At 50.6% G+C, this 15,163-nt stretch overlaps 4 protein-coding genes and 2 pseudogenes across 4 annotated transcripts; 3 read left to right on the top strand and 3 right to left on the bottom strand.

The window, feature by feature from the left end:
• Positions 1-119: 119 nt before the first annotated feature.
• Positions 120-3,398, bottom strand: SAPIO_CDS1239 (annotated as a pseudogene; the record flags this gene model as incomplete).
• Positions 3,399-4,789: 1,391 nt separating this feature from the next.
• Positions 4,790-5,803, bottom strand: SAPIO_CDS1238 (uncharacterized protein; the record flags this gene model as incomplete). The annotated part of the gene is made up of 2 exons (XM_016784556.1): positions 4,790-5,480; positions 5,745-5,803. 2 exons carry the CDS (start codon positions 5,801-5,803, stop codon positions 4,790-4,792), a joined length of 750 nt encoding a protein of 249 aa, XP_016645672.1.
• Positions 5,804-6,661: 858 nt separating this feature from the next.
• Positions 6,662-7,725, top strand: SAPIO_CDS1237 (uncharacterized protein; the record flags this gene model as incomplete). The annotated part of the gene is made up of 4 exons (XM_016784555.1): positions 6,662-6,876; positions 6,950-7,126; positions 7,193-7,541; positions 7,618-7,725. 4 exons carry the CDS (start codon positions 6,662-6,664, stop codon positions 7,723-7,725), a joined length of 849 nt encoding a protein of 282 aa, XP_016645671.1.
• An 887-nt stretch (positions 7,726-8,612) lies between these two features.
• On the top strand, positions 8,613-9,743 carry SAPIO_CDS1236 (uncharacterized protein; the record flags this gene model as incomplete). Its single annotated transcript, XM_016784554.1, has 4 exons — positions 8,613-8,786; positions 8,851-8,923; positions 8,981-9,252; positions 9,324-9,743. 4 exons carry the CDS (start codon positions 8,613-8,615, stop codon positions 9,741-9,743), a joined length of 939 nt encoding a protein of 312 aa, XP_016645670.1.
• Positions 9,744-10,944: 1,201 nt separating this feature from the next.
• SAPIO_CDS1235 (uncharacterized protein) lies at positions 10,945-12,249 on the top strand (the record flags this gene model as incomplete). The annotated part of the gene is made up of 5 exons (XM_016784553.1): positions 10,945-11,211; positions 11,277-11,457; positions 11,533-11,705; positions 11,772-11,871; positions 11,945-12,249. 5 exons carry the CDS (start codon positions 10,945-10,947, stop codon positions 12,247-12,249), a joined length of 1,026 nt encoding a protein of 341 aa, XP_016645669.1.
• A 271-nt stretch (positions 12,250-12,520) lies between these two features.
• Positions 12,521-13,249, bottom strand: SAPIO_CDS1234 (annotated as a pseudogene; the record flags this gene model as incomplete).
• Positions 13,250-15,163: the final 1,914 nt, after the last annotated feature.

Here is a 15,163-nt window from a genome sequence, read left to right as displayed (position 1 = left end):
AAAGGGGTATCACAGACAAATTACGTTTCGTATTTTCTAGGCCTAGCTCGAACTGACCAATGGACTCCATTTCCGTTTTCTCCGGGATCCCCTCACTCCCTCACAAAAGAAAACTCCCATTAATACAAATCTTCGTCCTCGTACCACAAGGTCTCATGTTCCTTATTGATGTGGTCGTAGATGGTTTCCTCCGTTGCCTCGACCCCACAAGCATAGCACCAATGAGCGCCGCACGGGCAGGTGATGTGGTCGCATCCAAACATCTTCTCAGTCATGACGCCGCAAGAGGGACAAACCGTTGGTGGACGTTCCACATTGAGGAGCCTTTGGGTGGCCGCTTCCTGTAGTGCCTGGCAGTCCGCGCAGAACCAATTTTGCAGCTCTGCTGGGGCCGCCTGGGCACACACACGCTCAATGTACTGCTTTGCAAAGCCACATGAACGGCACCATCCGTAGATCCACTCCCCGGAATTTTTGATTGCTTCTTGCGCGTGTCCCAGCCGTGTGAGGCCGAAGCTGGTGACAATGCTTGGGGCAGGGATACGCCGACAGAAGGGACACGAGAGCGCAGCGATGTTGAGGATCCTCCCTGGGGCGTTGAGACCGTACCAGCCCTTGCGGCAATCTATGCAGACGAGTTGGTGGCACCCCTTTCGGCCGCAGGCGGGGTGGATGGCTGACTTGGCCACCGTTGCGAAACATAGAGAGCACTGGGTGGCTTCAGTTCGCCTCGACAAGACCCATTTGCGAAGGGAGTCCTTGACCTCATCCATGTTCTGAACGAGCTTGCCGCGCAGTTTCAGCTCCACGCTCGAGTTGGGAAGAATTTCGACCTTTTGTGCGAGGTTTTCAAGGTCGCAATGAGTCGCCGTGTAAAACACAGTCCTAACTCTGAGAGGGTCCCAGAGAGCCCTGTCTCGGTTGGTGAGGAGCCAGTCCGATCCATTTTCCTCCATCAGTGCCTGGGCCGTGGTATCAGCGTCAACGACGGTACTCATGCCACCGACGCAGTGGGGGCATTGCCACACGGAAGCATCAAAGTCCTTTGGACGATACTCCTCCGGATAGACCATCCTGTTGAGGCACTTTGTGCAGTCCACGACTGGAGCGTCGCCACACTTGTAGTCATTCGGATGGCGGCAGTAGAAACATTTGGCCCGCACGTTGAGCGCCTGGGGATTGTACACCACGTACTGCGCGCGGCATTCCCGCATCACACACTCGACCCAAGTGACCTTCGTGTTCTCAGAGTCATCCTGGCTCACCAAGTTGGACAGGCGGAAGTCGTGATCGTCGGCCTTCTGGCACACTTTACACTTGCAGAAGGTCCCGCAGGAGCACATTCCACAGATGTTCTTGGGGCCCATGATTGTGACGGACCGGGGGAATTGACACTTGCGGCAGATGGTGACTGGTCCGAGAGGAGCCTTGTCCTTTCGGGGACTCCAACCAACTCGTGCAGTGACCGTTGTGTTGAGGTTGAGCTCCAGCATCTTGTGGTCCACCAGTACCTTGAACAGGGCCTTGTCTTTGGCCGTCAAGATGGTTCCGACCTCGTCCTTCGCCTTGGTAGTACCCTCCTTGATCCTCTGGGCGTAGTCATTATCGGCATCCAAAAGAAGACCAAGACACCCAATATTCCAAGTTTCAGGAATCTCCAGGGTGTTCCATGAGTCCCTGTAGCCGATGAGCTCCTCATCTGCCACATCACGGAGGGTCTGGATGCCCATCCGCAGGGCCAAAGCAGCTAAGAGGGCAGCAGGGCGTCGAGCAAGAATAGTTCCCGGAAGGACAACATGAAGCAGGACCCTCCAGAACTCGCGTTTGTGCTCCTCCTTCGACAACGCGAGGGGAATCCTGGGAACAAGGTCCTGACCGGCGGTTCGGATATGAAGAGGCAGATCCTCGGACTTCTCGACGTGAGACAGCCGGGTTAAGACCTTGCCGAGTCGGCGAAGGATACGGTAGTCGCAAGAGCGGCCAATTTCCAAGAGCTCGTTTCGCGTGAATTTGTTGAGAGGCTTGTTGTCGTCGCCGGAATCGGGGCCATCTTTGACTGTGAAGTCCTGGGTGGGGTCGAGATACACACAAGGGAACTTGTCCTGCTCAGGAACCTCAGCGATCATGTTTTCGATCTCCTCGGCAAAATTGTATGATTCCTCAAGCCAGGCCTTCATCTTCGCTTTTGCGTCATTGACCGTTGTAAGCTTATCGACCTGCGCACCGAACAATTGAATCAGGCCATCCCTGGCAGGGTTCTTTCGGTCATTGCACACTGCTCTCCAGAGGGTGCCAAAGATTGGGTTTACCGTCATGGCCGTGACGTTTTCGGTGATGATGTCGCGCAGCTGAGTGGCAACGAAGTCCTTGTAGGCGGTGTCGCTGTTGTATCGTTTCGAAAAATCGACAATCCTGCTCGCCCGACTTGGGACAACACGTGAGAGATTTGCAAGCTCAAGGTCCTCTGCTTCGATCTCGAATCCCTTGGCCATTTTCAAAGAGGTGTCGAAGGAGTGGAACAGGACACGGCCTTCAAGCTCCTTTTCCTTTTGCAGTTTCGTCAGAGTATGTGGCTGCGTAAAGGTTTTTACCGACACTTTGTACTTCGAGGTCACCCCAGATGTGTCGACGCCCATCCAAGCCAATAGAATTCCGATAGTGAGCTCCGAGATCAAAGTCTTTGAATGCACAGAGAGGCCGAAGGACAACCCATGGGTCACAGTGGATAGGTAGGTGTAGGGGCCGACAATGGCGTTCGTAGAGCCGGCCAAAATGGAATACACATGCGCCTTCTTTCCTCCGCCTTCGCCGGTGAGAGTCTTTGCAGCAGTGACCCAATCAGCGAACTGTTTCCCGAAGCCACCGTAAGATTCTTTGGTGAGGGCCTTGATTTCCCCTTGCCGTTCCATACCCCCGGTCTTTTCGAAGTGGGGAGGTGCATCGGTGTAGAGCATCATGATGGTCGTCGCCTCGGCTCGCATCACTTCGTGGGCCATAGCCAGGCCGGTCTTCGTCGCTTCGGGATAATCGCCTCCTCCGTATGGTCGTAAGGACTTGACGAATTCTAGCAGCTGCGCCTGTGTCGCCCGCTTTGCGGATGGGTTCTTATTCGACGCGTCAGATGGCTCAGATCCGCAGTTAGCAGGGAGCTGGGCCGTTGGAGACGGGTAGCACCATCCTGACCACTCGAGGAGAAGTTTGCCGTCGCAGTAGTCGCGGTAGGCGACGACACCAATACGCGCGAAGCAGTCGGTCAGGGCGGAGATGCGGATGATTTCAGGTAAGGAGCTGGTGAGGGCGTTGAGGAAGGTGCTCATGGAGGAGGTCGCATCAGTGAGGATTAGGAGGTCGAAGACCTCGTTCTTCTTCCGAGTCGGTAGAGTCTTCGAGGACGCCATAGTGACAGAGCGTCGAATTGATCGTTCAATAATTGAGACTGGGAGTATTCGATGACATGGGATTCTGGCTGACTGTAGGGGCAAGAACAGAGGAGCGAACGAATGTGATGGGGAACCAGTGAAGGTTAATGGCTCGACTGGCTGCTTGCCGTTTGAGGGATCAGAATCAGACAGAATGTTTCGAGGCGAACTCAGAGATCGGTGTCCCTTTATCTATGGCCCTCCAATGATTGACGCCTGAGAATGCTCTTCACTCGCCTGGTTCAGCCCAGGGCTGATGTGACATGTCCCTGCCCGTCCCTGTCATCCAGGGCCGACATTCCAGATTCGGATTGGATTGGGGGAGGGAGTGGGTACGTACCAACGGAGAGAAGAAAGTTGGAATGATGGACCAATCAGATACACATACCCCACTCCTCGCAAAAAGTGTGGGGACAATTCGCTTACAATTGTAGTCCCATTTATTCCTGTATTGAGGCTTCTTCATTAACAATGTTTGAGAGTGTTCAATTGAGAGTATTCGCTGAAGGCTCGAACGGGTCTTTTGAGCCGGATTTTATTTTATTGCTAGCATGCTTGGTAACAGCAAGCTTGCATATGGTACTTTGATTTACCGCAATGAAATCCATGCTGCGTTCCACGTCCATGAAACTTCGTTCCAAGTTTGAAGTGGTGAGGCGAATGAAATTATCGTTGTACTGAGTCACTTGGTTTGACTTGATTTGGGACTTGCGAGAATGTCACAGATCTGGTTCGATTGATCCTTTGAATTCCTGCCAATGCGGGCGCCTCGGTGCGGCTGGGAGACTAAGACCGTCGACCGTCAAAGAAAATGAGCAAAGTCAAAAATTACTTTATACATTTCCAAGGAGTACAGCCCCTCAGGCTAGTCCATTTCGGCAAGGGGGCGTGGTTGCCTGGAACTTTGAACTCCCTCCCATAACGCAGAACGTGTCAATGCTTGCAGGTTTCCAGGATTCTAGAATATCCCTGAGTCACCGGTGACCCGTCCTCAACAAGACAGTCACTTCCCGCGTCATCAGTTTCACAAACACTTCCGAAAGAAGTCCAGATGCTGACTCTGTGTTTGGAGGCAACGTGTCACCCAAACGTCAAAGGGAAAGTGCCAGTCATCATCTCGGAAGGCTGCAGCTGGGATACGTGGCAGGGAGTCTCTGTTGGTATGAACTATGCAGAAACGAATGAGGGATCGTATGAGATCATAAGAGTGATCAAATGGTTATGTATAATCTTTGAAGGGTTACATTCCTCCACCGAATGTCATCAAAATCTTTGAAATGCGATGTTTGGTATTTGGTATTGCGATGCCTGTTGAACAATAATGATTGAACCATTCCCACGCAAATCCGCGCATAACTTCCAGGCATAAACTAGCAAGTAATTGGGCGCATTCCGGGTGCCTGGTACGGCTTGCCGCTGTTATCGGCAACATTAGGAGTGGGGCCCCAGATGTTGGCAAGAATTGAAGGGTCGTTCTGCTGATAAGCTCCCGGGAAGCTGAATGTCTCGGTTGGCGAGAAGGTACCGTCTCCAGAGACCCGAATATTGGCGCAGGAGATGTAGAACTGGGCTCCCCTGGGGGAATATGCTCCATGAAGCGCGATGAGCTCGACTCGGAGGATGTAGTCGCCGGGCGCAATGCACGTCGGCATGTTGAAGTAGCTCCATCCACCGTTCTTGATCATGTTGTCGACGCCCCACGTATTAGTAGCTACATCGAAATTGTCCTCAGCCACCTTGAAGAATTTCAGATTGGTTCCGATCTGAGCCGTAGCGGCGTTGTCAACCTTGGCAAGCCATGCTGTGATCGGGCCGTGGTGCGACCTCGCGATAGGGTGGTCTGGATCATTGGGGATTTGTTCGCCTCCAAGCACGTGTCCCCACCATGCTCCAACCTTGTCACCTGGCGCGACGGAGATGACCTCATTGGATGTCAAGGCGACCTTGCCGCAGGTCATATCAGCATTGTTGACGTCCTGCGTGGGATAATCTTGGTTCGGCGCACGGAGGCCGACAAGTTGGCCATAGTCCTTGCCGTTGACCGACAGTTTCTGGAAGAAGCTCAGTTAGACGTGCATATGATTCAATTGAGCCTGAGGGCAGTTCTGCTTGCCTGGAAGATCGTATGGCCGGCAGCTGCACTAATGCAACCAAGGGTTGTGACAAGAGAGAGCTTCATTTTGACCTTGGCTGTTTGCGGCGCGCATTCGAATACTAAACTTGTCTATGTAGAGAGAGATGGCAGCTGTTAGGGATAGGAAACAATCTCCAAGGTTCAGATGGATAACAGGTAGAGATTATATCCCCGTCAACAGTGAGAAAGACCTCAAGTGACTACCGCCAAGGCGGAGGGTGGACATGCGTCCTTGATTGTCGCCCTCCATGAATTGGCACAAGGATTACCGTGCTCCCCGCAACCCCAACTTGCTAAGCCCAATCATAGTCAGTCGGGTTGGATATTCATTTATTTGACAACGGCATTTGAACCGTGTCAGATGGGGAATCGAGTAATGGATGTTGTTTCCAGATAACTGGTGTGGTTGTGGTTGGAGGGGATGTGATGACATCCAGGCAGTCAGCAAAGCCACACATAATATTGGCGGTTTTCTTAATTACCATAGTTTGTTTCAGGGGCGACTTTTTTTTTCATGACTGCTTTAAATGGATGGGGCGTGGGATTCTTCGGTTGGAAGATCGCACAACCAGGTTGGGATCGGTTTTCTTTGTAACTTCAAAACTCATCCCAGCTTCTCAACTGCGGGATTTGGCGCCGGCACTCTGGATGGAACATCTCACTCAATGGATGGGTCAAAATCTAGGCGAGCGCGACAAACGAGAATTCTGGTTTTCTAACAAGCCCGGGATATCAACATCAATGTCCGGAGATTCTCGTCAATAAACAGACTGGGCACGCTCTTGGCTGCGATCTCTTGACACAAGCATCTAAGTATATCCAGAAAGAGCCAGGGACGGACGGATGTCTATGCTCCGGCTTTCTCGGAGGAAACATTCCCATATTAGCCAATCAGCTGAGTGTGATAAATAGCGCCAATGTGGGATAACTCATGGCCGCCGCACGCCGTTGGGATATAACCGGGAATTCGAATCCTCGCTTGAATGGCTCCTAGTATGTAGATAGCGTGTTTAAATATCTAGGTCGATATTAACAGCGTGAACTCACTGCCAACGCCTGCTTTGGTTGACGATGTCCAATCTCACGACATTTAACATTGCAGCTCAAAATGGTTAGGGTATCTCAAGTAGCGACAAGTCTGCTCCTCGGGTTCGTTACCCCAGTGGTATGCCATGGCTACTTGAAGAGCATCCAGGTAAACGGGCAAGACTACCTCGCATGGCAAGTTGACCAAGATGACTTCCTCTCTCCGCCGCCAGTCCGATATGCCAGGAAGCTCAAGGATAATGGATCCGTGCCGAACTTCACAACTGCGGACATAACGTGAGACCGGGTCCCTACCAATGTTACCCGTGAGGGACGGTTGTGGTTAGAACTAACATAAGTTGGTTATTAGATGCGGTGCTGGAGGCAACATTCCGGCTGAAGGAACAATCGAGCTCAAGGCAGGCGATAAAGTGTTTGCATTTCCATGTTGGTATATGGGCTTTGAATTCGGATACGCTGACGTAAAATGGAGTAGCACGATGAAGTGGGATCAATGGGGAAGCTCGCATAGTGGGCCAGTAATGAAGTAAGGATCCTATCAAACTAAGCCCAGATCTCAGGATGTCTCTCACTTGCTGACAGAATCTGATAGTTATCTTGCGCATTGCACCAATGACGACTGCAAGTCCTTCAAAGGCGACAAGGGCAATGTTTGGGTGAAGATCTCGCAGTTGGGTTACAACCCGAGCGCCCAACCACCCTGGGCGTCTGATCTTCTTCGCGAACAAGGGGCCAAATGGAACATTGTCATACCGCCGACCTTGGCGCCGGGAGAGTATCTTCTCCGTCACGAGATCCTCGGACTCCACGTTGTGGATAAGCGGATGGCGGCTCAGTTCTATCCTAGCTGCACACATATTCGGGTCACGGAGGGAGGATCGAGTCAACTGCCTGAGGGCGTGTCGCTTCCCGGCGCGTATGACCCCGATGATACCGCCGGGGTAAGTTTTATTAATTTCCATTATAAGAAGCCTATTGGGTAATTATTTGAGGGTGACTTTCTAATGAGAGCTACAGATCCTTGTCCCTCTGTGGAAGGTTAACCAGGGCCAGCAAGAATACATTCCCCCGGGAGGCCCTGTTTGGAGCGAGGCGGCTCCCGATCCGAATCGGTCGGGTCCATGAACGCTTTCACCCGACAATGTATAATGGGGCTGGAGAGAGATCAGGGCTTGGAGTGTGAAGCCTGGAGCCGTCATGACTTACGAGTCTACCGTTGGTCGACTTAGGAATTCCTCACTCGCGTAAAGCCTCCAAATACGGTAAACTCTATACATACGATAAATACGGCTCAGTTGTCTATCAAAGATAAGAGAGCGCTCGCTGTGGAGAATTGTGCGTCGACACTTGGAGTAAAATCTGCTGATCTCGGATATCCACAATCCTCTGCGGAATCACGCAAGAGAAGCCGATGGAGGCGTGACATGGCTTACGCTATCACATTGATGCAAGATTCCCTCTCAACTGAAAGCCCACGAACCAGCCCCTACCAGCCAAAAACGGTTCGGGGAACATTGCGCTCCCCCAGACGCGTACGGAGTATGGTCCCGATTGTGTTTTCTCCTCTCCGCCCCGGTTCCCTTATCATCTCCTGATATTCCTGTGTGCCAAGCCTTACTCTCTACTCCGTACGCACACCTCAAAGTCGTGAGACAATCTTATCCTTACTTCCTCAATATCGGACTAGATCCCGCTTAGGAGTGTCGATCCTTCCGGTCGTAAACTGTCCAGACGGTCGGTACATGTCAGAATGTAGATTAGCTGGTGTGTCTCACCAATCACTTGTTATTTGAATTTCATCATTGACGATTTCGGGCAGAATTTGTAATGTTGGCGGGATTCCGCATCTGATTATCAATCAAGCCTTCCTGGTCTGAATGCAAGAGCTGCTCACCGAAATGGCGTTAAATTTAAGCCGGTAGCACGGTCCTGTATGGTATACCGTTAAATGATAGCATCGTCCAATTCTGCGGGTTCTACCAAGCTTCCGGCTTTTTATAAAATCGTGCAAAATGTCGAAACTCTTTGTCGTCTTCGGAGCTACCGGACAGCAGGGCGGCTCTTTGATCAACTATCTGATCCATCACCCGGAATTCTCAAAGACCTTTCGAGTCCGCGGGATCACCCGTGATCCTTCAAAGCAGGCTGCTAAGGACTTGAGTGAGAAAGGGGTCGAAATTGTGCGAGTATGTGCGAGCTTGCGTGTTTTGGATATAATAATAGTTGAAATCCCCTGACAGCCTTGCTTAGGCAGACCTTAGCGATCCCAAGACACTGGCCCCTGCGCTTGAAGGCGCGTATGCCGTCTTTGCAGTAACCAACTGTGTGTAAATCGTTGTGTGAGCTACTTTTTGGCCATGCCGCTAACGACCAATACCAGATTGGGACACGGGAAGCCATGAAGCTGAAGAAGCTCAAGGCAAAGCTGTGGCAGACGCAGCATTGGCAGCCGGTGTCTCGTTGATCATTTGGTCCTCGCTTCCCAATATAACCAGAGTCACAGGGGGAAGGGTAACAAATTTTGTCCACTTCGACAGCAAATCGAGGGTTGAGGACTATATTCGTACGCTGGGATTCCCAAGCAGTGTGTTCTACTTGCCCGGCTGGTACATGCAAAACTCGAAGCACCCTCTGTTTCCTCCACCCACCACGGTATGTGACAGCATTCTGTCCAGCTTCTCGACGATCAGAAAACGGAACCAGCTTGCTAAACTTCTATATAGAATCCCGATGGAACCGTTGTACTTCCATATGCGTGGCCCGATGAACTGGAGATGCCATATATTGATGTGACTGATACAGGCAAATACCTGGCACCTGCCATTGGCGATCCCGCTAAGTATAATGGGAAGCAACTCATTGGAGCAACCGCTTTCTACAGTTCCAAGGAAGTTGCAGATACTTGGTCTCGTATCACTGGAAAGAAAGTGAGACATGCCACCCCCGAAGAGCTTCCCGTGTCGTCGGGCAGCTTTATGGAGGATAACGTCATTCGACCGAACCCGTTCCTGACAGATACGGGTTATTACGGGCCTACTGGTCGTGCAGAGCTAGAATGGCTTCACTCGCAGTTGGATCCGGCGGATAAGCTGACAACTTGGGAGGAGTATGTAAAGGCGAACGGACCGTGGTTCAGTGCTTAAGAACCGTGTGATGGCGTCGTTTTGACCCAACATAAACCGGGCTTCTTCACCCGTTTCTCCGCTCCTAGTCTCACCTGTCATGCGCTTCCACAGTTGCTAGAGAGTTTCCGCCGGTTTTTTTTAGAGGTCTGCGCTGAATTGTAAGAGCCCCCTTTTCAGGGCTGGAATTCTAAGTTAAGTTATCTCGTTATAGCGGTTCGGTCTAGGTTGAATACAATAAGCATCGTCTGACTTTTTGCCCACGCCGCCGCACCTAGACTGCACCCGAGATGGGAAAGGTTCAAATGGCCTCTTCCAATGGCAGTCTGGATTCTACGTGCACGTTCCCGACGATGGACGATACTCTTAAAGTTAGTCTTGACCACACGGCAACGTTGACCGTAAGATCCGAGTGGGCAAGAGTATTTCCAGCTACCTTCCTCATAGAGTAGTGTTCGAGTGTGGAAACAGTTAAGGATGTCAGTGTGAGTTTTGAGGAGAGGGCTGTTCAGAACTGACTCAACCTCGACTCAAAATAAGCATGAAAGATCCTAATAACTTCGGCTAATCATCTGAACGCCTGAATGCCAGGGTCGTGAGACGCGACGTCCCGGGAGCCGACCCCAATCCACGTGGTTTTATGGAGGCTCTGTCGGCAGCCGGCGTTTCCTGTTCAAAGGTCCTCTCGGCAGTCATTTCGGCATCCGAGTAAGTCGTGTTAAATTTCAAATGTCGTGAAATCGGAAGGGATAGACAGAAGCCGGAGCTCGCGTGTCAGATTCGCCGATGTGTGCTTAATAATTCGCCTGTTTGAGACGCGGCTTCCCGAGCGAGTGTTTGCGAGCCGACCAATAATAACTTGCAATGACTGAAGGGTTTCTCCGAGGAGATTGTCAGTTGTCAATTACCAATTGCCAATTGCTACCAGTGCCATATTTCCTACAGCCGAAACTAACACGACGACCGGCGAGTCGGGGATTTGGCCTCTGTTGAAACGCGAACGAAAAGTGAAGAACTTTCTTTCAATAGAAAACGCATTCCCCTTGATTTCTAATACCAGTTTTAGTTTGATGTATCCATTGGCGCCTCGATGTTCTAGGGAGTATAAAGTCGCTGGAAAACGACGGCGAATCTTAGTTTGAAGGAGGGACAGGCATCAGATCTTCTCTTGAATCTGAGGCAAGAATTATTACCTCCCAGATATCAGCGTCTCTTTCTCAGAATGACACACCAATTGAATGCCCTTCATCCTGGCTCGATCGTCCTCATTACGGGCGTGAACGGCTATATTGGCTCCCACATCGCTAACATCCTCCTAGGACTAGGGTTTCGGGTGAGGGGAACTGTCCGTTCGCCTAAACCATGGCTCGACGAAATGTTTACGGCCAAGTTTGGTGAAGGAGTTTTCGAGACCACCTTACTGAGCGGATTCGATGACGTGCCAAGTCTGGAGCGAGTAATGGATGGGGTAGCGGCCGTTATCCATGTGGTGGGGTTTCCATATCATCTCAAGATGGAAAAGAAATGTCGAATTAATGATCTGTGGTGTTCCAGGCAACCGACTTAACGTTCGGGAGCGACCCGAAAGCAATCATTCCCTGGGTGGTTAAGGCCACTGAAAATATGCTCGTCGCTGCCGCCTCCCAGCCCCAGGTCAAACGATTCGTCTTGACTTCATCCTCGACCGCGGCGGTGATTCCTGTGGCGGATAAGCTTAACGTCCGGGTTGGCGAAGGTAAGACCGTCCTCGAAACTATTCGATGGAAAAGAAATAAAATGATTACTTTATATCATTAACCTGCACATGTAGGCACATTCAATGAAGCTGCGATAACTGCAGCTTGGGATCCTGCAACCCCAGATGACTTTAAATTCTACGCCGTATACGCGGCTTCCAAGACTCAGGGGGAGAAGGCTGCCTGGAACTGGATCAAGGAAAACAAACCCAACTTCGTCTTTAACACGGTACTTCCAAGCTTTAATGTAGGATCCTGCAGCTCGCCCACACCACAAATGACTGGTATTAGGGGACTAACACTGTTCATTCAGACGGGAGAAATCCTTCACCCAGAGATTCACGGCTCCACAATGGGCTGGGTCCGTCTCCTCTTGAAAGGGGATAAGCTTCTCTTTTCACGTTTCCCCCCAGGTTCGTCAATCAACGTGGATCCCATAGAATCCTCCAAGTTCTCCTCATCACTAACTCGTTTTCCCGAGGAAAGAATATTCCGTTGATGTCAAAGACACGGCTCGACTCCATGTTATCGGCCTCCTCGGCCCCGATGTCAGATTTCGAAGGCTCTTCGCTTGGGCGCACTCTGTCAACATCACTGATCTCATAACTACGCTGAGGAGCTTAAGACCCGACAACAAGTTGATCCCTGATCCACCGGAAAATGACGGTCGAGACCTCACGGAAGTCGTTCCCGCTGCTGCAGCGCAACAGTTGTTGAAACAGTACTTCGGTCAGGATGGGTGGACTGACTTTTCAACGAGTGTAGCTGAGGGCATCGAGGACTTGGATTAGATCTGCCAAGCATGCGCAAGGCCGTCTATTCTAATTATTTGAGGTCAATAGTTTGGTCCTGTTCTTGTTCGAGGTCTTCGTTTTTCCTCTTTTTCTGAACACACATCATAACTCAGTCTCGTCTATTAAAATACAGGGTTAGGAAGTAGTGTGTCACAGAGGCGGTGGATGGATTCGAAGTCACGGTGTCAAGACGGAGATTATTATGCATTTATTATTACCCTTCGTATCTCATCCATGCTCCCACATCTAGTTTCAGTCTTCACTGTAGTCAGTTATCCCATTCCCTAACTTTGCAGACAGCCTTATCCCCGAAGTAGAGAGTCGAGTCGTTGACACAGAGAGCTTTTGTCGCGGCCCATAGAATTGCGTTGTCAACCCAACGTAGGCGCTCCTCCCCAATACCCGTTATCGCATCGAAAGTCACCACCAGATCTTTCCCCCAGTTGTTTAACAGCGTCCCCTCCCAGTGGGGTTCCGCCACATCGAAGTTAATATTCGGAAGTGCGGCTTTGACTTCGACCAGGAGCTTTCTAGCCCACCTGGCAGTCCCTATGTCTGAGTAGCTGAGCCCAGCTGGTGAGAATCTTATGATATAGCGGTGGTAACCAAAGACTCCAAAGTCCTGGTCATTGGGGGATCGAGCACGACTGCACGTAACTGTTACGCGGGGCTTGTAGTAGTGAGCGCCGGTGCAGGTGAAATCGTCCGAATATTTAGGCCAAGTGTTACTCGAGTCCATGGCGAATGCCAACTCGGGGCGGCCACTCTTAGCTCGCACTGTCTCGTTAGAGCTGGTTGATGTGTCGATGCTCTTGCCCTTTGTTGGCAGGCGCGAGGCCGATGCGAGATGAGCTTTGAGCAAGGAAATAGACGGATCATTAGCGAGAGACGCTGTGGGTGCACTTGGGACCTGGACGCCACGATCGCTATCCGTCGATTGGGAGACCAGTGCCAAGAGAGGTACCGCAAAGGCCAAAAGAACACGAGACGCGAGCATTCTAAATGCTTGGGCGGGAATCTAACGACAACTATAAGAGCAGTTAGACAAAGTTAAGAAGAGAAGGGGGAGAGGGCAGTAGGAAAAACGCGCCTACTGCGGGCTGTTGAATAATTCGCAGCTTTCGGTGCGTTTCGATCGACAGTAAAACTGAGCACCAGCCCCGTTTTCCGGGCTTCTTGTTTTTGTAAGGGTTGGGAAAAGTATTGGAAAAAGGATTTGAAACAGGAAAAAAAGAGGTGAGGGAGTCATGATGCTGTTGGGATTCAGGTTGTCAGCAAGGAACGACTTGTTCCTCGCACCTTCCTGTTCGAACAATCAAAATACCACAACGTTAAGATGCTGCCGAATGTCACTGCCATTCGCGCTCTATGTCTTTGGAGAATCTCGAGGGGAAATTTTCTAAAGTAGTATACTTGGTAATTTCTATTGTGATATTTGGCTGTATATTTTTCTTTGCAGGGGCTCGACTGACAAGATGCATGAGTAAAGCAGGATGCGGTTTGTATTTACGTTAATTCGACTAAACTGTCCACTTGCCCAGAGTTTGGGAAGATGTGAGACAGCCCAGGACTGCGAGTAGATTATCTCATGTCTTGAGTGTATTTCAGTTAAGCTCAATTGCGCCTGGGTGCCTTCTGTCTTACACCTGAAAAGACAATTGCATCTTGATCTTCTCGGGGCACTCCAGTTCTGGCCGTCCACAGCGAGCCCAGTCGTTACCTTGGCCCATAGACCGAAAGCAATGTTCATTGCTAAACCTGGTGACCCTGCTTTCCAACATGTGATCAGCAGGACGCGGAATCTGTCAATTAGACGTAGCCATGTCCCCGAATCTAGCCATCTTCTGGCCCTCGTGCTCACACGACACTTTCAGCCTTTTCTCAGGGAAGATTAGGCCTAGGTTCAGTTCATCTCAAATAGCACCAGGATCTGATTGAATCTTACCAGCTTCACTGGGGGACTAGTCGATGTAGTGGTATTGTGTGAGGTGCCTGATGTATGGGTAATTTATTAGACAGCTTGCCACATTCCCGCTGTTGCAAACTCCTTTCTCCGGCGGAGTCTGACCTAGTTTGGGCACGCATACACTTCCCAATACGGACGAACACGGTATTTCAATGATTGGCCTGGCCCGGCCCAGCTGTGCCACTTGACCACCTGACCTCCGACCTCCCTGGTACGATGCTGAATGAAGTATTTAAAAGTTCTCTATGATCCCCACTATTGATTTTCTTTTTTTTCTTCTTTTTTCCTTTTTTCTTTTTTAGATTGCTATCCCCGACATCGCCTCCCTCCCCAAGGCACCATGGCTACCACATCAGGGCCATCTTGCAGTCGCACTGCAAAATCGGAGGAGTTTATGAAGAATCTTATGGAGAGCGAATCCATGAAGCTGGCGCTCGATATACAGGTGAGAAAGAACTTACATCGAGTCATCTAGAAGATTGCTTCTCATGCTATTTGGACCCTAATAGGAGCGGTTTAAGTCACAACCTGAGGTCTTCACCCATTACAACCAAGTTTTTATAGATATTGTCAATGAAATAAATGGTGACCTAGCTAAGGCCCCCCCTAGGGAAGAGGTCATCACCCGCATTTTCACACATACACAAGATGCGTTAAAGGACTATCCGGATCTTTGGGAGAGGCAATTGTTAGTTATCAAACAGATGCAAGAAGCAGTCAGGGGAGAAAAACAACCCTAGTAAAAATGATGAAAGGGTACCGGAGGGGCTTTTTTCTGTTTCTTTAAATGTGATGCTGTGGTTGAACGAGTTCTACAGTTCATTCTCGGGTACTATTAAGCTTCCATGCCTAGAGCATTCGCTCTTTCAGCCACAGCTAAGGGAGATTTAAGTATAGCTGCAGGAGGCGCTCGTAGTCTGGTGTTCCCAGCCCTGTAGCCGGATC

The sequence above is a fragment of the Scedosporium apiospermum genome (genome assembly GCF_000732125.1).
Source record: "Scedosporium apiospermum strain IHEM 14462 chromosome Unknown SEQ_SAPIO_0055, whole genome shotgun sequence".
In the NCBI taxonomy this organism is placed as follows: Eukaryota; Fungi; Ascomycota; class Sordariomycetes; order Microascales; family Microascaceae; genus Scedosporium; species Scedosporium apiospermum.
The sequence above is the reverse complement of the archived record's forward strand: the minus strand, read 5'-3'. Positions and strand labels throughout refer to the sequence as shown.